Below are 20,931 nucleotides of genomic sequence, written 5' to 3'. Positions count from 1 at the left end.
GGCCCATGCTATGCTGCTATATTCAGACTCTCATCTGCCTTTGTTCCTCTGTTCCAGAAGTGCCTTTTTAAGATCTCAGTGGGCTGGTTGCTGAGGTCCCTGTTCATCCACATCGGTCTCTTTAAACACCTTCTCTTTTTCCCACTCTGAGGAATTTTTCTTTGAACCTTTAGCGTTTCTGTCTTGAGAGCATAGCGGGTCTCCTATTCCTTTAGGATTTTCCATCTTAATCCAAGGGGGTCCCATTTACTTTGACTTGGAAACCTTTGAAATCCACTCCCCCAGAGCTGAGGATCCCTGTCAGACTCTGCCCCTTCTCCTTTCCATCTCCCTCGCAAATGCCCGGAGGAAGTAGTCACTAACCTCCTGTCTCCATCATTTTCACCCCAGAAACCAACTCCACCTTTTTGCCAAGAGAAAGCTCCAGCAGATGCCTGATCATTGACCTCATGACTGTATCATGCTTCTGTGTAGGCCTCTGGTCTCTTTCCCAAGCTTTACTCTCATTTCTTTCTTCTTCCAAGTGTTCTAGAGAGACAGATTCATAGCTAGCTTGAAGAGACAGCAGGTTCAAGGGAGAGTTCTTCAGATGGGGCTGGAGAAATTGGACCCTAGTCATAGGCAGAGCCAAGAGAGGTGGAGAGATTCAAGACCCTAAAGAGGGAGGGCAGTAGCTGGTGGATCTGACTAGATGACCCTTGACAGTCCTTTCCAATTCCAGTGGCTATAATAGAAAATCTACCTGGCCTTGTGCACTGAGTGCTTGATGTGGAATCAGGAAGAATCCAAGTTCAAATCCAGCCACGGGCACTCACTAACCAGGAGACCTGGGCCAAGTCACTTAACCATTCTCTGGCTCAGTTTCTCCATCTGTAAAATGGGGAAATTAGAGCACCTCCCTCCCAGGGCAGTTACGAGGCTCAGACAAGAAAATGAATGTGAGACATGTGTCAAGTCACTCAATACTACGTAAATGTCTCTGTAGTGGCTATCTCAGGTCTGACACTCTGAGGTTACCGAGGTTCTATGATTTCCAAAGTGCATACAGCAAGAGTGAGGTGATGGAAAGGATATCACCCTAGAAGTCAAGACACCTGGCTTCTCAGCTTGGCTCTCTGTGTGACTTTGGGCAAGCCCCTCTACACCTCACATGAGCCCACATGGTAAGCCAAGGTCCCTACAGTCTGGAAGAGGCATCAGAAGCCACCTGGTTGAACCCAGACCTAAGCAGGAAATCCCTATCCACCAATCCCAGCAAGTAACCATCCCGCCGCACACCTCTCCACTTCTGGGCCATCTCTCGGGCAGGTCCTTTGGTCCATTATTGGGAAGCTTTTTTTCTTGCATCAAGCATAAATCTTCATCTTTAGAACCCCTCTCCCCATCACCCTGGCTACTGGCTCTGCCCTCTGCAGCCAAGGGCATAGAACAAGGCTAATCCCTCTTCCAGGTAATGGTCTCTTTGGATATGGCAGGACAGCCTTGGTATGTTCCCAAGTCTTCTCACTCCCAGCTCAAAATGCCCATTTTTTTCTATTGATCCTCCTGCCCTCAAGGACCACCCAGTCTAGAGGGGTTAGGCCTATGAGGTACCTTCCCCGAGGTGCCCCCCTCCCAGACCCTTGTGCTGACCCTCCTCTGTGTTCCCCCATGTCAGAAGTCTCTATGGTCTTGTCCTTCTGCCTCCAGCAAATCTCCACAGATCAGAACATTGGACTGTAGCTAAAGAGATGTAATTCAATGGGGACAAATGTAAAGTATGACACCTGGGTGTAAAGAATCAATGACTAAGTAGAAGATAGAGTAGACAAGGCACATAAAAGGAAGGAAGAAAGGGATATTAAGCATTTATTAAGCACCAATTATGTTCCTCTTACACCGTGCTAGGAGCTTTACAAATATGATTTCATCTGGCCCTCTCATCAACTCTGAGCTGTAGGTGCCATTATCATGCTCATTCTACAATTAAGGAAACTGAGGCACATAAAGATGAAGTGACTGCCCAGGCTCACACAACTAGTAAGTTTCTGAGGATGGATTTGAACTCAGGTCTCTGTGTTCATTTTGGGGCCCCACAGATAAGGGAGGATATTAATGAACTGGTAAGAATCTATAGGAAAGCAGAAGGGGCTAAGCTTGTTTGCCTAGAGAAAAGAAGACTGGGGAACTTGATCAAGTATCAGCATGGCTGACTTGTCTGGAAAGGACTGGCCTTTGTCTTGCTTGGCCGCAGAAGGCAGAGCTGGGAGCCCTGGGGGCAGATTCAGAGAGAGGGATTTAGATTCAATATAAGGAAATGGCTCCTGACAATGACAGCTGTCCCAGTGTGGAAGATGCCACCCACAGGAGGGGTGAGTTGCGCTTCCCAGGAGGGCTCCAGACAGAGGCTGGATCATCAGTTTGGGGGGGGGGGAACCAGGGGCTCCCCAGCTCCTCCCAGCTCAGAGTTTTGGGAGGCTGTGGGCTGCCAGGGAGCAGGGCTGAGCCTCAAACACAAGGCCTGGCCCTACAAAGCACTTCATAAGTTTTGGGTGTTGTGTTGAACCAAAGGGATTTAGCAAGTGCTGGTAGCAGACAATGGAGACCAAGTGCCCTGGGAATAAGGCCAAAGACAGGCTCCAGAGAAAGGAAGAGTGGCTGCTGGGAGGTGGTGGGGCGACCTATTAGGAGAGGGGGTGGGAACAATTTGAGCTTGGCCTTAGAGGGGACTCAGAATTAAGAGACAAGCCAGGGGAGAAGGCTTCAGGTGCTGAGTGGACAGACAGGAAGAATGCCCAGGTGTGTCTAACAGTGAAGCAATCGTCTGACTTGGGTCAAGTGCCTAGAATCTCAGAATGCCAGCCTCTCTCAGCTGCACCAAGGTGGCATGATTCAAGGGAACTAGAGATGCTCCCAGCACCTGCAGAATCCTCAGAGGTTCACAAGGGAAAGCCCCCCAAGGATGGCAAGACTCCTCTGAATGCCTTCCAGGCCTCTGATGGCTCTGGGATCTCCTTCACATAGACAGGCCCTCTGCAGGTGCCTCACCCCCTCAAGCCGAAGGCACTCTCATCCCTTTCCATCTATGAATCCCCCACAGGAGGCCCACCCACCACCCTGGAGGCTTCTGTGTGTCCACTACTCTCTGAGCAAAGGTTTCCTGTTTAGAATGAATGTTTCTGCAGGATCTGAAGCCACACAAAGTTCATTTGAGAGGGCTTCCTTTAAGCCTCTTGACAGGAGAGAAGGAAGAAATGGAGGCATCTTCCTAGGAGTGATGCTCAGGACACAGGACACCTCCACAGAGCGTGCAGAGAGGAATGAGTCCCAGGCCCTGCCCAAGAGGCTGGCTACATCTCTCTTAATAGGAAGTGGAGAGAGGGTCTTCCAGGTACAAGACTGGCACCAGATGACTTTGGCTCAGGTGGTGAGTTCCAGGTCAGGCAGAACAGCCTTAAAGATCCCAGGAAGAAACAAGCTTGTATTGGATCCTGGAGGCAGTAGGGAACCAGCCCCTGGAACTCTTGAGCCAGGGAGTGACACAGTCAGGCCTGTGCTTTAGGAAGAGTAGTACTGCAGTAGTGTGGACAACAGAGTGGAGAAGGGAAGCCAGTAAGGAGGCTGCTTTGATAGTCCAGGTGAGGTGATGAGCACAGACACTGAACTGGCGTCTCAGAGAGTTTGCCAGCTTCCCTTTGTCACTGTGGCCTGTGTAGATAGCCAGGGTATTATCCCTGTGTCCCTCATACAAAGAATCTCCTTCCTTTCCCTGTGCTTCTGCTGCTGCTGGGTCTGGGTCCGCATTTAGGCAGGCTTAACTCCCATAACTCAGGTTACATCCAAGCTGGGGCCGGTGCCTACAGATGGAAACCTGAGCCCCCTGGGAGGAAGCAGTTCTGACCTGGAAAACAGGGCCAACCCCAGCAGCTTTGCCACTCTCCAGTCCCTCAAGGCCTTCCCCTGAGATCCAGGCCCCAGCCTAATCCATTCATTTATTAGGTACCTACCGTATGCTAGATGTCCTGAGCACAAAGACAAAATGGCTCTCAGGGCCCTTCCAACATTTTGAGAGTAAACATAAGGATCTTTCAGGACAGTGGGAGCAATAACACCCAGAAAGATCTGGAAAAGCTTGGGCGTAGGGGTAGGCTGGAGCAGGTAGCAACTGAGCTGAGCCTCAAAGGAAACTAAGGATTCTCAGAGGCACAGGTGAGGAGTGCGGGCATTCCAGGCCTGGGGAACAGTCTATGAAAAGGTACAGAGACAGGAGATATCCCCTGTAATGTGAGAAGCAAGCTTATCTGGAAACAGAGCAAGCAAAACCGAGTAATGATTCTCAAAAAGGAAGTGAGAATCAGGCGTCCTGAACTTTATATGCCAAGCAGAGGAGCTGATATTTTATCCTAGAAGCAAAAGGGAGAGCTCTTGAGTGGGAGAATGACCTGGTCAGACTTGCCCTTTGAGGACAACCACTTTGGTAGCTGAGTAGAGGATGGACTAGAGTAAGGAGAGATTTGAGTCAGGCAGACCCACCAGAAGCTATTAGCATAGTCTAGGTGTGAGGTGATGACGTTCTGTATATAGGGTAGGAGCAGTGTCAGAGGAGAGAAGGCGGGTATTGGAGAGGTAGTACAGAGATGAAAAGGACCAGAGATGCTGCATAGGTGAAACCGACCAGGGACGCAACAGAAGTGAAATCAACCAGAGATGCAACAGAGGTGAAATGGACAGGCCTTGGCAACAGGCTGGATATGGGGGAGGGGGGGGTTGGTTAGGAGGAAGGATATGAGTTCCATTTTATACATGTTGAATTTAAGGTGTCTACTGGACATTTAGCTGAGAAAGGCAGTTGGAGATCCGAGACTGGAGGTCAGCAGAGAGTTTGGGACAGGAAAGGTAGATTTGAGAAACATCAGCACAGAGATAGATGGTAATTAAATCCATGGGAGCTGATAAAATCACCTCGTGAGGTAGTGTAGAGGGAGAAGAGCAAAGGGCAGCACCCTGAGGGATACCTACAGATAGAGAACATTCCCTGGATGAGGATCCAGCAAAAGATTTACATAGCAAATTGCAAGGGTTTACAGAGTATTTTCCTCATGGCCCCGAAAGAAAGACCTTGTAAAGTCACCTTATCCGCATCCTAGAGAGGAGGAAACTGAGGCCTGGAGATGCCCAGATACTTGGCCATAGTCATAGTCATGAAGAGGTAGCAGCAGAGCTCAGGCTCAAACTCAGGTCTCATCCTCAAGGTCAAGTGCTTTCTTTACCAAACTTTGCTTCTAAATTTCTCATTTTATGGAGGAGGATATTGAGGCCCTAGAGGAAGGAAGAGACTTGGCCAAGGTCATAGCCAGGGCCAGAACCATATGTCCAGAGGTTTATCATTATTTTATGAATCCTTTGGGGTTTGCAGTTGAAGCTGCCCTCAGGCCCCACCAGGGAATGGGGAACATAGTTAGGTGCCTTAGCATGGGCCTGGGTGGCCTTCCCTGGGCTTAAGAGAGGGCAAAGACCCACAGAAGAAGAGCAGCAGAACTGGGCGGAATCTCATTGTACATCTGGGACATCCAACAGAAAGCAATGGGGCTAGGGTCATAGCATGACTGAGGGATAGGGCGCAGATCCAAAACCAGGCTTTAGTCAGCTCAGGGAAAGGTGAAGCGGAATAGCAGTGGAATCTCCCTTGTCTGCAGGTAGGTGAGTCCCAGGGGTGGGCTCTGCTCAGGCCAAGACAGATCGGAAGCCATTACTCACCCCACTAGGAACAGAGAAAAAGAGAACTCCCACTTGAATTCAGACTTTGCAACACACATGAAAGTCCAGTCCCTCCCTGGCCTGATGGGCCCCAGCCCTGATTTTATGGCAGAAGCTGCCGAGTCACCATCTCTCAGCCAGGGGAGACCTTTCCAGGCCTCTCCATTCTCAGCCAGGAGAGCAAAAGCTGCCATGTCCCTCCTTTGGGGAAAGTCCAGAGATCCGTGGGGGCGACTTAGCTAGTGGTATCTTCCCTGCTCCTCCTGGTCACCTGAAATGCCACTGGTCATATCCAGGGAGTTAACTTATTGCCAGCTGCTGGCTGCTGGCTCCAGGATCCTCTTTGAAAATGGACATACCTCTGACAGAGGTCAAATCTTAAGCTATCAGTCCTTGACACCTTAGTGTGAACAAGGAGGTAACCACTTGAGTTCTCATCCATTTATAATAGTAACTAAATTGTATGGAACATTTTATTTTTTATTTCTTTTCAAATATTTTTTGATTACATGTTAAAACCATTTTTACACTTTGTTTTTTAAAATTTTGAGTTCCAAATTCTCTTCCTCCCCTCCTCCCCTCTCCCTTGATGAAAAGGCAAGCAATTTGATTAAGATTATACATGTGCGATCATGCAAAAAATATGTCCACATTAGTCATTTTGTGAAAGAGAACAGAAGCTAAAAAACACCCCAACCCAAGAAGAAGAAAGTGTAAAACAAAAAGTCCAGACTCCATAGCTCCTTCTCTAGAGGTGGACAGCACTTTATGTCATGAGTCCTTTGGAACTGCCTTGCGTCATTGTATCGCTGAGAAGAGCCGAGTCATTCAGTTAGTCATTGTTACAATGTTGCTGTTACTGTGTGTAGTGTTCTCCTGGTTCTGCTCACTTCACTTTGCATCAGTTCATACAAGTCTTTTTATGGGGCATTTTAAATCCAGTGCTTTGGTTTGTCTCTGATGTGGTCCTTGAGGCAGCCCTGGGAGGGGCTACGAACCAAGACTGAGGTTGTGACGTCCCTGGTTACACAGTTGGCAAGCGTAGGAGGCAGGCAGGTCTTCCTGACTGCAGGTCCAGCACTGTCTCCACTACCCCAGTCTGTCTCCATCTGACTGCATCCTCTCCAAGGTAGAAGAGGGTGGCCAAATGACACAGGGGGCTGCTGCCTCAAATCCTGACCAGCTAGGTGACTCTGGGCAAGTCAATTAACCACCTTGTGCCCCAGGTTCCTCATCTGTAAAATGAAGACAACAGAGCATCTGCCTTACAGGATTTTTGTCAGGATCAAAGGAGGCGACACTTTGCAGACCTTCACATAGGATGGAAATGCTGGCTCTTCTCATTAATGACTGCCTGCTTTCACGTGGCCCTGCCTCCTTCCAATTTCTGCCCAGAAAGACATTCATTCTCTGTGGGGAAGAGCCGGGAAACCTAGTGCTTTGGGGGAAAGGGCCCTCCACAGCTCTAGGCAGACAAGGTTCCCTGATGCCCAGACCAATGACCTTGAAATCCTTTCCTCAGTCTCCCCTTCTAGAATCCCAGCCTGGAGTGAACCTCCAGGCAGGCAGACAGCCTGAAAAGGGACAAGACCTTGCAAGAAAACCGTCTACCTGAGCTCATGTGGGTCCCATCCCACAGGTGCTCCTGGACCTGCAAACCTTGAAGGCCTTTCTCACATAGTCACTGAGCCAGGGAGGCAGGCCCTGAAGCCTGGGGCCCTTTGTGCCCAGGAGAGGCCTCACATGCCCTGGGAGCATCCCTGGCATCTCAGTAGATGCCTAGCTTGTGGTATTCAGCTGATTGAAAAACCCACCTGTCCAGGACTGATCCAAATCTACTTTCCTTAGGTGGTCCAAGGCCTGGTCATTGGGCAGCTGACCAAGTGGTACTCCGAGGGCACCTTGCTCCAGGCCAGCATCTTTGTCTTCAGTTCCACGGGCCTGGCTATGGTGAGACTTGGTCATTCACCAGCTCCCTCCCTCCTCCTGTGCACTCATCCTTACCCTGCGCTCCTCACTCATCACTCAACCATTCCCTCCCTCAGCTACTCAGCCATCTGCTCATTCATTCATTCACTTACTCATTCACTTACTCACTCACTTATTGCCTTGTTTCCTCATGCATTCATTCGGCATCCTCTCACTAGTCATAAATGCATAAATTTGCCTTTATGAGAACATACAGCACTCAGAGCCCTATAGACTTCTAGGATTCAGAGCTGGACCCAACGGATGCCTAGTCCAGCCCCCTCCCTCTCTAGACAGAGGCAGAAATGGAGGAGACCCAGGAAGGTTGAAGGGACTGGCCTGCGGGTCCACAGCTAGTTAATGTCAGAGCTGACATCCAGCTTTGGCTCAGGACACAGATGTGAGCCCTGAAAGGCAGCCTGGAGATCATCCAATTGAAGCCCTCAGTTTACAGATCGGAGGGACACACAGAGAATCAGCAGCAGAGCTGGGGCTTAAGGTCAGTCCTCCCGGTCCACCCACAGCATTGCTTCCTCCTTTGGTTGCTGCCAAGGCCAGGAGCAGGAGACCACATCAGGGAGTTCATGTCTTACTCATTGTGGCCTTTAAGGGGAATGATGGGGGGCTCACTCCCAGCAATGGCTTCTGCCCAGTTGGTGTGAAGGATCCTGTTTGATCTGACGAGAGGCCAGAACCAGGGCCAGGGGCTCCCCTGGTGACACAGAGCCAGTGGCCCTGGCAGTGACCACAGGGTGGGCACGGTCACCCATGGGCCAGGCCAGGCTGGGTCTCCGCAGTGTCTTCCTCTTTCTCCCCGCCTAGAGGCAGTGAAGGCTGTGACAGCCAAGGTGCAGTGAAAGCTAGGAGGGATTTAGATATTCTCAGAGCTGGTTGGATGCAGAATTCCAGGCTGGACCAGCCAGACCAGGCCACCAGGGAAAGGGAGGAAGTGGGTTTCTGATGACTGCCCATCCCCCTCTCCATGCCAGCCTCCTCACCTCAGCCTATGTCTCCATCAGCCTTCCTGGGGGACCTACCTTCCCCCAGGATCTGCCTTCCCCCTGCAACCCACCCCCAAATAGACCCAGTCCCTTAGCCAGGTCAGCTGGTCAGTTCTTCCAGCCTCCCTGCTAAGTATCCCTCACTGACTCCACTCAGACACACACTCCACACATGTGCTTGCACATGCGCATGCACACTCCCACTCATTCTCTCATATACACACTGCTACACACATTCACACACACTGCTACATACACACACTAATTCTCTCTCTCATACACACATACTCACATATACTGTTAAACACTTATTCTCTCATACACACTCACACTCTCTCATACACACACACTCATACACACCCACAGTGTTGCAAACACACTCTATCATACACATATTTATATATACTCACACATACATACACACACATTCTCTCACACACATTTATGCATACACTCATACTGTTACACTCTCTCACACACACATACTCATACACACTCACACCGTTACACACTCTCTCACACATACGTGTTCATGCATACATACTAACACACAGCTCTCACCGCTATAGACTAGGTTTGGGGGTGAGACAGGGAACTCTAACCTGAGGAGCCCCTCACCAGACTTGGGAGGGTCCTGCTGGTCTCTGACAGGCTCTTCCATCCTGCAGGCCCTAATGACCAATGTCTTCCACTTCTGCCTCATTGTCCCCGGCCTTGTGTTCAGCCTCTGCATCATGAACGTCATCACAGACAGTATGCTAACCAAGTCAGTGCCCCCCTCAGACACAGGTAAGAGGCAGCAGGCCGGTGGCCCCCGGAGGCACAGTCCCGGTTCCCAGCACAGGGCGAGGGCCCTGTGGGTGTGTGGGAAAGGCTGGCACAACCCTGCAGGCTCCCAGGGCCGCCCCATGGCAGAGCTGTTTGTCTGGTGCCCTACATTCTCCCCAAACCCCCTTTCCCACCATCTGCCACCCCCGCCCAGATAAACATCCCAGTGTACAAAGATGAGGCGAGGTTGGGCTGACAGAGACTCAACTGATAAGAAGAGATATCAGTTCTCTCCTGCCAGCCAGGCAGCCTCAGGGAGGGGAGCATCCTAAGGGGCTTGTAGAGAGGAGATAAGGCAGGTGGTGGGCCAGCTGGAGGCGGGGCTTTGAATGCTGTGTCCAGGGGCTGGATGAGAAGTGGAGTCAAATTGATAATCAATCTGGTGCTAAAGGCAGACAGAATAATTTGGCAGCCATTGTAATAGTCTAGGCCTGGCCAGTGGATGGTGAGGGCTGGGACCAGAGTGGCGGAAAGGAGGGGGAAGAACGGTCGCCATCCCCTTGAGAGTCAAGGTAGCTCAGTGATTGGAGCCACTACACAGGCCTCTCTGTCTCAGCTCGCCCTTCTGACAAATGGGACAAAAGCTGTTAGCCCTGCCTGGAGCCCTTCTCAAGGGGCAGCTCGGCAGGGAAGACTCCACTCCACCCCATCCCATCCCAGTTCATCCTCCCCTTTTCCCTGCCTAGCTGTGGAGAATCCTGGAATTTTCCCCTCTCAAGGAGGGGCAGCCTGAGGAGAGGCCAAGGCCCCCTCACTCAGGGTCTGTCTGTTTCCGGCTTTCACCATCTTCATCTACCCATTTGGTCAATAAGCACTAATTAAGCACCTACTGTGTGCATAGACCCATTCTGGCCAGTGAGGCTGATGCAGAGCTGAGGTCAGACCCGTCCCGTCTCTGACCTAGGGAGTTCTTAGCCTTAATGAGAGAGTAAGGCACAAACTTGGGGTACTGGATGCAAAACACAGAATGATCCACGCATCAGAGAGGGGCCAGTACTGAACTGTGTGAGGGCCTGGGAAAAGGTCATGCCTCACAAGTTTTTCCAGAGAAGGTGGCATATAAACTGGACATTAAAGGATTAGTGGGAGCTCAATAGGCAAAGAGGGTAAGGAAGGGCGTTCCTGGTGATGGGCACAGCCTGAGCAAAGACCTGGAGGTGGGCAGCTGTCCAGTTTGACTGACCCATAGAGGTGAGTGATATGACATAGGACAAGATGGTTCTGAGTTGTGATGTTTATTTAGGAGGTCTCAGGGAGCCCTGAAGACTGGGTCCCTGCTTGTTAGGGATTGCCATTCAGTACAGGGCAGACCAGAGAGGTCTCTGTAGGCCTGTCTAACTCAGGGATTCAGGACTCTGGGATCTTTCACACTTCATGTCTCTTGCCATCTACAATCACTGTGCACATAGTAGGTGCTCAGGTGGTGGCACTGAGCACCTGTCCAAGCAGCCCATGATCCAGGCAAAGGCTTGCCAGGCCCTGGGGACCAAGGGAGCCTGGACAGATGGGGAAAGGCTCAGGAAGTCTTAGGGCTGGGCGTGGGTGGGTGGGTCTGAAGGTTCTCACTCCCTGGTGCATCCAGGCCCAACAAAGAGACATCTGTGCTCCTCCTAACCTCTCCAGAATTCCAGGCCACCTGGAAAGCCAAGATCCCTGCTAGGTTACCTAGGGTCCAGCTCCCAGGAAATGGTTCTGGGACAGAGGGGTGGGATGGGCCCGGAGCGGGGGAGGGGACACCAACCGAGCTGGCAGAGAGCCAGGCTACGGTTCAAAGGCTCTTTGTGAAGAGCCAGAAACCAGCTTCCTATGTGCAAAGGCTCCTGCTGCCTCCATCCCTCGCCTGAGGGGAGAAGGACCCAATCCGGGCAGGCTCCTCCCTGCACTGGGGCTGAGCAGCCTGTTAAGAGGACTGAGCCCTGGAAGTGGCTCTGGACCTAAGGCCAGCCTCTCTGCTTGCCAGCTATGAGACTTCCCTCTCAGAGCCTCAGCATCCTCATCTCAAAACTGAGGTGGTCACCAAGGTTCCTTCCCGCTATCCCTTGACTTCTTGAGCTTGCTAAAACCCTGGGTGTGGGAGATAGGCCGAGGGCAACCCGGTCTGGCAGCTGAGGTGGGCCAGGGCAGCAGCTGGAAGCTGTGGGTCAGCTCTCTGCCCCATCTGCAGATGGCGCCTCCGAGTGCCTCCTCTTTGCCCTGTGTGCCTAGCTCTGTGCTCAGCCACTCCAGTGGGAATGGGAAAGGAGCAGACTTGGCCCCATCAGCCTCTGGGGAGCTCAGTCACTGAGAAAACAGGGCTTACCCCCAGGAGTCGGGGAGAGCTTATTCCCCCAGGGCTGGAATGAGCCAAGAGGCCAGAAGAAGGATGTCCTGCCATGGGAAGATGAATGTGGGTGGGGTGGGGCAGAGGAGGCTTCAAGTTGGAGGTGAGACTCCAGTCAGGCCTCAAAGAATTGAAGGATGAGTAGGCTGGGGGAAGAGCAGCTGAGCCATGGTGTGGAGGTGGGAAGGAGTCAGGTGAGCAGAGAGCCAGGAGCCTGAGTCATAGACTGGACTTGGGTCGTGGGCACTCAGGGGCACCAAGGGGGAGAGAGGGAGGGTCCCTTGTCCAAGGTGGGCACCTCAGGAAAGCGGGTGGGGAGGAGCAGGGGCAGCTGAGGAGGCTCAGTTGGCCCCACGCTGGCCCACCACCCTTTTCCTTCAGAGAGAATCAGCTCATGGGTTCCCAGAGACACAGCCCTGGGAACCTGCAGACGTATAGATGGCTCCAGCTAATTGCTCTCAGGATCTGGAGCAGCAGTTGTCTGCGAGGGGTGTGGGCGTCTTCCTGGGAGAAAAGCGGCTATTAAAATATCTGCCACCCATTTCTGATCCAGGGTGGCTCTCTGGCAGCCAGGGCAGGGTGGCTCTGCCCATGGCCCGGGCTTACAGTAAGTGGGCCCTGCCCAGGGCCAAACTTCTCCCCCAGCTCTCCCAGGCAGCCCCTCGTCTCCTCCTTCCCCCACCCAAGGCACAGTGAAGGGCATCCGGGAGTGACAGAGGGCTGGGGGGGGGGGTCTCAGGGACATGAAGGTGTATTAGCACCCTGCCTTAGCCCAAAGTCAGTGAAGCCAGGCAACCTGGGAGAGATGCCCAGCCCCACAGAATCACAGTTAAGTCTGACCACCAAGCATTGCAATGCCGGGCTCCTTCTAAGCCCAGGATTCTTCCCGTTGTCCCAGGCTGCCCGCTGTCCCCTTGGCCTAAACCCTGCCCCACCCCCAGGATCCCAAAATCAGCTCAGCCCTGACCCTGACTCTGGTCTGTGGAGTCTCCTCTCTCCACATGATCTCTTGGCCCTGCCCCCGTCATTCGGTACCCAGGGGCTCTCTGGGTTCTGTGGCTGGACAGCACAAGTCCAGCCTCTGAAATCTGGGCCCAGGCCAGGAGGAATATCTTGCTCCTCATGACTGCCTGGCAAAAGCTTCCCAATCCTTCAAGGCTCCGTTTAGTTGTCTCCTCTGGGAAGTCAGCCCAGATTTCTCCTTCCTCAAATACCCTCTGATCTCCATTCCCAGCCAATACTCAAAGCATGTATTAAGTGCCTACTGTTTACAAGGCCCCCTGCTAGGGGCTATTAATGCAAAGACAAAACAACCCCTCTTCTTGTGCCCATCACCCTCTGCAGTGAGCATTCTGTGTCCATGTGGTGACTACACACACACACACACACACACAATTTAAAGCCAGAAGCTGAGCTGGTTTTTCATCTTGTGTCCCTAGGGCTAAGGAACACAGGCCCTGGATAATTATTCACTGAAGTGAATTGATCCAAGAGAGGGAGGGATAACACCTCCCAAGGGGCTAGGGCCTTTCCCTGGCCATCTTTTACCCCTCATGCCACAAGAAGCCCAGAGGGAGTCCTGCAGGACCTCCCAGGAAGGCCTGAACCAGCCCAGGCCCAGCTGGTTCTGTGTCTCCTCCATATCCCTCTCCCACAATGTTGGGGCAGCTGCCTCCCAGCCCTGGGATTTGGAATGTGTCTGTGCCCCAACAACCTGAGAACAGTTGTTTACCCAGCCCCCACCCCTGCAGCCTCAGAAGCACCTGGGTGTTTCTCCTGCCCTTCCCCCCGCCAACGCCCAAGTGAGGGTTTGGGCCACAGCCAGTCACTGAGATGAAATGGTCATCATGCTCTGATCTGGGCTAGCAAAGAGCCCAGGGCTCACCTAGTCCTACCAGTGAGGAGATGATTGCCCAGAGAAGGAAGGGCACTGACCCAAGGTCACACAGCCAGACACACAGGGAAGATGCAAAATTCCAGCCCAGTTCCTGTAACTCCAAGGCTCTCCCTTCCTCCACTGGCTTCCTGCCTTTGTGGGTGGAAGGGAGCTCCCCACTCCCCACAGAGCACACAAGCAGGTGCTAGTGTTTGACCACTGGCTGATATCCAGCTATATCCTAAAGCACGGTCTGGTCCGGCCTGACTGACAGAAGCCGGGGTGGGAAGCGGGGGGGGGGGGGGGGGGGGGGGGGGGGGGGGGGGGGGGGGGGGAGGCTCCATGAGCCCTGAAGTGCTAGGAATCCATCCTGACAGGAAGTTCCCGGAGGGCAGGGGCTGCAGGCCCCATCTATGCCCTAGGGCAGATCCATAGTCACTGAGGCTGATGCTGACAGCCCTGGCTGAAGCTTGAGCTAGAGATGGGGGTCACTGAGGCCCATGGCAGGCCACAGAAGCAGATTCTGAGATGGGGCAATGGGCACCCCCCATGGCTCTATATCCCAGCAGCAGTCTTCATCCTGCTGCCAAGGATCCCTGCCCCCAATGGGGCAGCCCAGCACAAAGCCTCCCTGGCCACAGGAAACTCAGCTAGTCCATGCCAGCAGCCGATACCAACTTCCTGCAAAGCCTCACAGGAGCAGGGAAGCAACTTTGGCTCTGGAAGTTTCTGACAAGGGAGCCCAGCCTGGGCCCAGTCCTCCCAGGCTGGGCAGGCTTCGAGGAGGGGTCTAGTAACAGACCACTCCCAGGCTTGGTGCTCTTTGAATGCCCCCTGAGGAAGGACAGAGCCCCTGCCTTCAGCCTTTAGCAGAGGCTTCATGTCATGGGGAATAGAGCTCTAGACTTGGGTGTCTGAAGCCCACCTCACACACTCTGAGCCTCAGTTTCTCTAGCTATAAAATGGAAATAATCCAATAGATATTTAATGATAAATGTCCGTTGGCCAACCCCACTGCTTTACAAGTCTGGGTTTGCACAATATGTCAGCCATGACCATGAGGAAGAGGAGCAGCAGCAGGCCAGAAATCTTCACTGAGCAGGCTGGGACGGGTCAGACCCATCCAGGAGAAGGCTGACTTTGGGGCAGAGGGGAGTGGGGAGAGTCTGGGCAGGGAGTCCAATGCTGTGATAGTCCAGGGGAACAGGCCCAGGACCTTGAATTAGGATGTCTGTTGTCCGGGGACCAGCCTAGCTGAGGACGGGGCATAAAAATCTGAGGCCGAGGTGGGGACAGGCTGGATGTGGCACAAGGCACTGGTGCCAATGCCATCAGGGTCCTAGTGGAGAGAAGATGCCCAGGAGGGTTAGACAAGCCAGGGCCTGGCAGCCTCTGGCCGTGGGCCCCAGCCCTGATCTCCAGCCTGGCAAGGAGCTCCGGGAGCAGCCCAGGCTGAGACGCCCCTTCCCTGCCAAGGACTTCCCAGAAACCTCAGACATTCTCCCTCCCAGGAAGGGAGAGCACTGTCTGCTCTGATAACATCTTTCTTGGCCAGCAAGTACCAGAATAATTGTTCCTCGTCATGTTGCCAGTCATTTGTCCCTGTTTCCCTGGCACACTTTGTGGCCCAGGAGCTGGGGGCAGCAGGAAGCCCCTGTGGGCTTGGCCTCTTGGCACCTGGGACTGCTGGACCCCTCCTGAGAACAGGCTTTGTCCTTAGCACAATACCTCTTACCAAGCACCTGGCCACGCCATCTCCTGGGAGGCCCCTTGATGGCTGTGCGAAGTATTCTTATCTTAGAAAAGAGGGAAAAACTCAAGCTGGTGGAGGAGAATCGACTTACCCAGGGTCACCTGGGTCTGTAAGAGGTGATCTATGCCACCTAGCTTGTCTGAGCTCCTTTGCTGGCGTCACATCGCCCTCTTCATCAGAGCTGACATCTAGGATTTGGGAGTCCATCAATGAACAAGTGTTTAATACACACTGACTGTATACATTAACTCATTGAATTCTGATCACAGCCCTGGGAAGCTAGTGCTATCATCATCCCTGTTTAACAGATGGGTAAACTGAGGCAGGTTACACTAGCACATGTCTGAGGCAGGGGTCCAAAGGTAGACCCACTGACGAATACAAACTCTGAGTAAAGAGAAGCTGGAGATCCCATCTGAACTCCAGCGACCTTCAGCAGTTTTCCTGGCCCCAGAGCCCAAAGGCACAGCCCTCAGAGAGCTCTCTCAGTCTGATAGGAAAGAGCACCTGGGCAAATGAGGGCAGAGGGAAACAGGGAGAGAAATAATGGAGCCCCCGGAGCAGAGCAGGGGCAATCCCGGTGGACTGCACAGAGGAGATGGGTCTCGAACAGGGCTTTGCATGTGAGGGTCAAGTGGAGGATGGAGGAAATCTCTGCCGTGTTCCCTCCACTCGGTGGATGGACGGCTGAGTCCTGAGTCTCTGGAGAGGGTGACCTCTCTTCGTCCTCGGTTCCTGAAGGCATGAGGGCTGTCTCCCGGTCATCTCTCCCTCTGGGACCTTGGAAAGGTCACTTCCCCTTCTCTGCACTTGTAGAGGGAGGGTCTTGGATTGGCTGCTCTCTGAGCTTCTGTCTAGCTCTGAGTGGGGTCTCTCAGCTCCCCACTGGAGAACAAAGCCATGGTCGGGGAGGATCAGGGCGCCAGCTGTCCCGCCGCCGTGCCTGACGGCCGTGCTCTCTCCCTCGGTCCCCAGGCGCCATGTTGGGCATCTGCTCTTCTGTCCAGCCGCTGACTCGGACCGTGGGCCCCACCATCGGCGGTCTGCTCTACCAGAGATTCGGAGTCGCCGCCTTTGGCCATCTGCAGTTTGCAGTCAACTTTCTCCTGTTCTTGTATCTGTGTAAGAAGGATATTACCCCGAAAGCCGAAAAAGCACCTTGACCTTTGCTCTAGAGATGAGCTCGCCGCCCCACACCGCCCCCTCCATCCCAGTAATAAATGCCTTGGGCCCTCCTTGCTGGCTCTTCCTCCTTCTCCAGGTGGGGCCATCTGTTCTGCTGATGCAGCCTTCTTGGAGCTTCCTGCCTGCCTGGTCCTGCCCTGGGGGGCCTAGAGATGGCCCAGGAAACAGAAGGTCACCAGGGTGGAAAGGCTTGAAGGGACCACCCTCAAGCATGGTCCGTGAGCCATAGTCTTCAGGGGGGCTTCCTGGAGGAGGCAGACTGGAGCAGAGTCCTGGGAATTCTATTCACTCACCACAGGCTGGCTAAGCTCCTATTGTGTGTTCCGCACTGGGATGGCAAATATTAAAAAATGACACTGTCTTTACCCTCAAAAAGATTCTAGTTGATTGGAGGGAGGAGGGGCCTGGCACGCAGACAGATGTGTAGGAGACAAGGTAGAGTCTGAGGGGTCCGAGGAGACAGGGCAGCATCTGAGCCGGACCCTGGAGACTTTGATAGACGGGGCTGGGGTGGAATGCATTTTGAAGTATGGGGGACTGTGTGGACAAAGACACGGAGGTGGGAAAGGGCAGGTCAAGAACAGGAGACAAGAGCAGTGCAACGCGACCAGAATGTGGAGAATGTGAAGGGAAGTACGAGACAAGTGTGGACGGGTGGATTCAAAGCAAGTGATGCAAGGCATTGAGTGCCAGGGCCAGGAGCTTCTGCTTTCATTGTTAGGCAATGCCGGGGGTAGCCATCGAAGTCTTTGGAGCCAGGAGCAGGACAGTCAACATGAGGCAGCTGGCTCAGGTAACCATAGTGAGAGACAGGGAAGAGGGAGGAGAGGCAGGAGGCAGGGAGGCCAAAGTGTGGGGCGGGGAGGGCAGGGGAATGGGGGAGGGGCTGAATTGGAGAGTCCCTGAAAGAAAAGGCGTAACTGACTCCTTCCTGCCTTCCAGGGCTGTGACACCCCACTTTAAGAACCTTGATCAAGCAAATTTAAGAGATCGGGGTATCCTTCCCACCCTTTATTTTGTAGATCAGAACAATGAGCCCCAGAGAGAAGGAAAGTCGACTTACTGAGCATTTGTTAAGCACCTACTACATGCCTGGCACTGTGCTGAGAAAGGACTTCCCTGAGGTCACGCAGCTACTTAGTGACAGTCCAGATTAGAACCCATGTCTCCCGACTTTTTCCAAGATATTTCTCCTAACCACTCGCCCTCCCACTTCCCTATGGACCTGAAGAACTAAGGGCTTGATCGAGTAGGAGTAGACAGGGAGTAGGCAGGGCTGACCTGGGCCTATGGCCATAATGTAAACTGAGTCTAGGCCCAACTCTGAGACCTCAGGGGCCGCTTGACCCTTGCTTTATAGCAGAAGGAGCTGAGACCGAGTGCCTCGACCAAGGGCACACAAGGAGTTAGTGTCAGAGTGAGGATCTGAACCCACAACCTCTGACTTTGTAGCCCGTGCTCTTTGGAGGCCTGAGAAATGGAACGATTCAAGACAATCTTGCCTCTGTCTGGAGCATGTGCTCACAATAGGGATTGTTGAGATCTGGCCCCATTTGAGTTTCCTTCTCTCGGCCTCTTTGGCTGAGATGGGTTGTGTGGGCCCCATGGGGAGGGGCCTGTACCAGTTCACAGGTTCCTGCACAAAAGGCTTCATTGGGCCTGGGGCCAAGAGTGAAAAGTTTCCCCAAGGAAGGGACGGTTTTTCCAAAGTAGACCCAAGGGTGTGGTGACTGAGAACTGTGGACTGGCCGGATGGCACCTACAGCATCTGGTCTCACCAAGCAGGGCTGAGGGAGCACTGCACAGGAAGCCCTGCCACGGCTTCCCAGGGCCCTCCTTCCTCCCCTTCCCTCAGGCCCCAGGGGCTAGCCCTCTCACTCCAAACCACCTCCCCACCTCCAGCAGGTAGCAGCCTTTCCATGTACTGTGCCCTCCTTCAGCCAACCACAATATGCTGGGGGAGCCCTCCAGCGTCACCAGCCGGTCAGCAATCCTTACCCCAAAGAAACCAAGCTCTGTCTTAGTCCCTTTGGTTTGGTTACTCACCCATCCAGCCCTCAATCAACATGCATTTATTAAGTATCTCTTGCACTGGAGGTTCTGTGGGAGGCCTTGGAAATCCAAGACCAATCCTGGCAGCATTCCCTAGGGAGAGAACTGAGCCCCACACCAAGGGGCAGGAGGAGAGTTTTCTTCCAGTTCCTGAGGCTGCCAAAGAACTTTTCAGGTTCCAGGAAGTTTTCTTTAGTTCATTTGCTCCTGCTGTGTCCCAAACCCTGAAGGCACAATGGAGGAGGTATGAGAATTTCCTTCAGAGAGCTTGTAGATGAGTAGGTGAAGTAAGATGAGGGTCCAGAAAAGCAGGATGCCAGGCTGGCATCTGTCAGTGCCCTCTGTAAGGGAGGGGCAGCAGGTGAGAGTTCAGAGGCTGGGCTGGGTGTCTGGGGCAAAAGAGCCGGGAGAAGGGCTTGTCTGTGGAGGACTCAAGCCCCTCACTGGATTTCCAGTTAGAATCTTGGAGCTCACTCACCCAGCCCCAGCCACCTCGGAAGGCCCTGCTCCCTCCCCCTCCCAACACATGGAGCTCACTTCCAAGCACAGCTGCCCTTCTTAGTGATGACTCAATTCTCCCCAGAAAGTGTCTCTGGGCGAGGCAGGCTGGGGGACAGGGGCAGTGGGCAGTGGACCTCCAGATGCCCAGTCCGTGCTTGGTCAGCTCAGGGGTGTAGAAGGGATGCCAAGACTCCCACAGTGAGACGCCATGAAGAGTCGGTACCTGCCGGCTGATTGAGAGGGACCCCCAGAATCAAGTCACTAGGGCCTGCTCCCTGGGCCTTCCTGGGCGTTGAGGGAGGAAATCAAAGACTCCAGGGGAGAAGTCTATGGCTGAGGAGGAACTGAGGAAACCTGGGCTCATGCTGCCAAGCTCCAGCCTTCCTGTCTCCTATAGCACCATGGCAGTGAGGGAACCAGCCCATTTCCAGCTCCTTCCCCCAGGGCTAGGAGAGCCCTTCCAAGGCAGAGACAACACCCCCCCCCCATCCCAAGAGCATCCATTATTGGTGTAGAATAGGGTCCCTCCCTTCCCCACAACTGCCTCACTCTCCTTTCATACCTTGGAAACACATAACTCTACTGGTCCCTCCCTATCCTGAGCATCAGCTCTATGGCCATGGAGGGCATCAAGAGGCCCTGCATCCCCCTGCCCACCTGGGGCCAGCTCCCAGCAGCTAGCTATTTGCCCAGGCTAGGGGTCAAGAGCCCTGGGCTCTCAGTCACTGACTCAGCTGTGTGACCTTGACTTAGTCTCATCCTCCCTGGGAGCAGAAGATTTCTGTCCTTTAAAAGGCAGGAAGTAAATGACCAAGGTTCCTCCAGAGCTATGGCCTTTTGATCTCTGATTTCACCACTGCTGACTCTTCTGGTTCCAAGAACAGGAAATCTTGAAAGGTGACATTTTACTCCAAGCAGAGCCAGAAGCCTGGGGGCAAATAACTCCGCCTGGAAATGGGGGTGGGGGAGGACCAAGGTCACACAGTGGGTAAACCAAGTCCTGGAATTCACCAAAGGTCCTTAGACTATCCCAGGGTACCCTGGCTGCCCCATCTCAGCAGCCCTAGGAAGTTAACCGGGGCTCAAGCCTCAGCCCTGTTCCCCTGGGGCTCCCACCCCCAGGCATCCCCCATCTGCTGCCTCTACCCCTCAGAATCCCAGATTTAAGTAGCAAATGAACCTCACCACACCACAGCATGCTAACAAAAGCGAACATTTCAAGTAATTTATTTGGAATGGACACATGAAAAAATATTAAGACAGAATGGTGAAGGCAACTAGTCACTGAAATAAATACAAATATATAGATACAACAAATAACTTAAGCACCATCGACCCCTCCGGAGCGGATTGCCACAGTCTTCACAGTTCATAAATAGGCACCCAGGTTGCGCGGCAGGCCCCAGGAACCGGCAGCTGGCTCCCAAACCCTGGTGGGAAAGTCTTTGGTTCCATTTCCCCCCCAAGCCTGGAGCCAGGTAGCGCCCAGGCCCCCTGGGCGCATCTTGAGGTGGGGCTCTCCCCGCCGGCAGGGAGATCTGGCTCTCAGCTTCAGCACCTTTCCCTTCACGGGCCCTCCCAGAAGCCTTTTCAGTGCAAGACAAGGTCCCCATCAAGGTCCAGCCAAAACGCGCTAAGGAAGAGAAGAAACCAGTCAGTGCTGAGGCGAGGCGAGGCAGGGCGATGGAGGGGGCAGCTTCCTTCCGTTCTA

The 20,931-nt window shown here is 53.4% G+C and overlaps 1 protein-coding gene across 1 annotated transcript in view; it reads left to right on the top strand.

The window, feature by feature from the left end:
- SLC22A18 (solute carrier family 22 member 18) overlaps positions 1-16,717 on the top strand; it is a gene marked incomplete at its 5' end in the record, with an annotated part of 79,844 nt that extends 63,127 nt beyond the window's left edge. Inside the window, 3 exon segments of the mRNA XM_036764641.1 lie at positions 7,585-7,686; positions 9,374-9,494; positions 16,458-16,717. Coding sequence (XP_036620536.1) covers positions 7,585-7,686; positions 9,374-9,494; positions 16,458-16,645 — 411 coding nt within the window.
- Between the last annotated feature and the right edge of the window lie 4,214 nt (positions 16,718-20,931).

Source organism: Trichosurus vulpecula, chromosome 6 (genome assembly GCF_011100635.1).
Source record: "Trichosurus vulpecula isolate mTriVul1 chromosome 6, mTriVul1.pri, whole genome shotgun sequence".
Taxonomy (NCBI): domain Eukaryota; kingdom Metazoa; phylum Chordata; class Mammalia; order Diprotodontia; family Phalangeridae; genus Trichosurus; species Trichosurus vulpecula.
The sequence above is the reverse complement of the archived record's forward strand: the minus strand, read 5'-3'. Positions and strand labels throughout refer to the sequence as shown.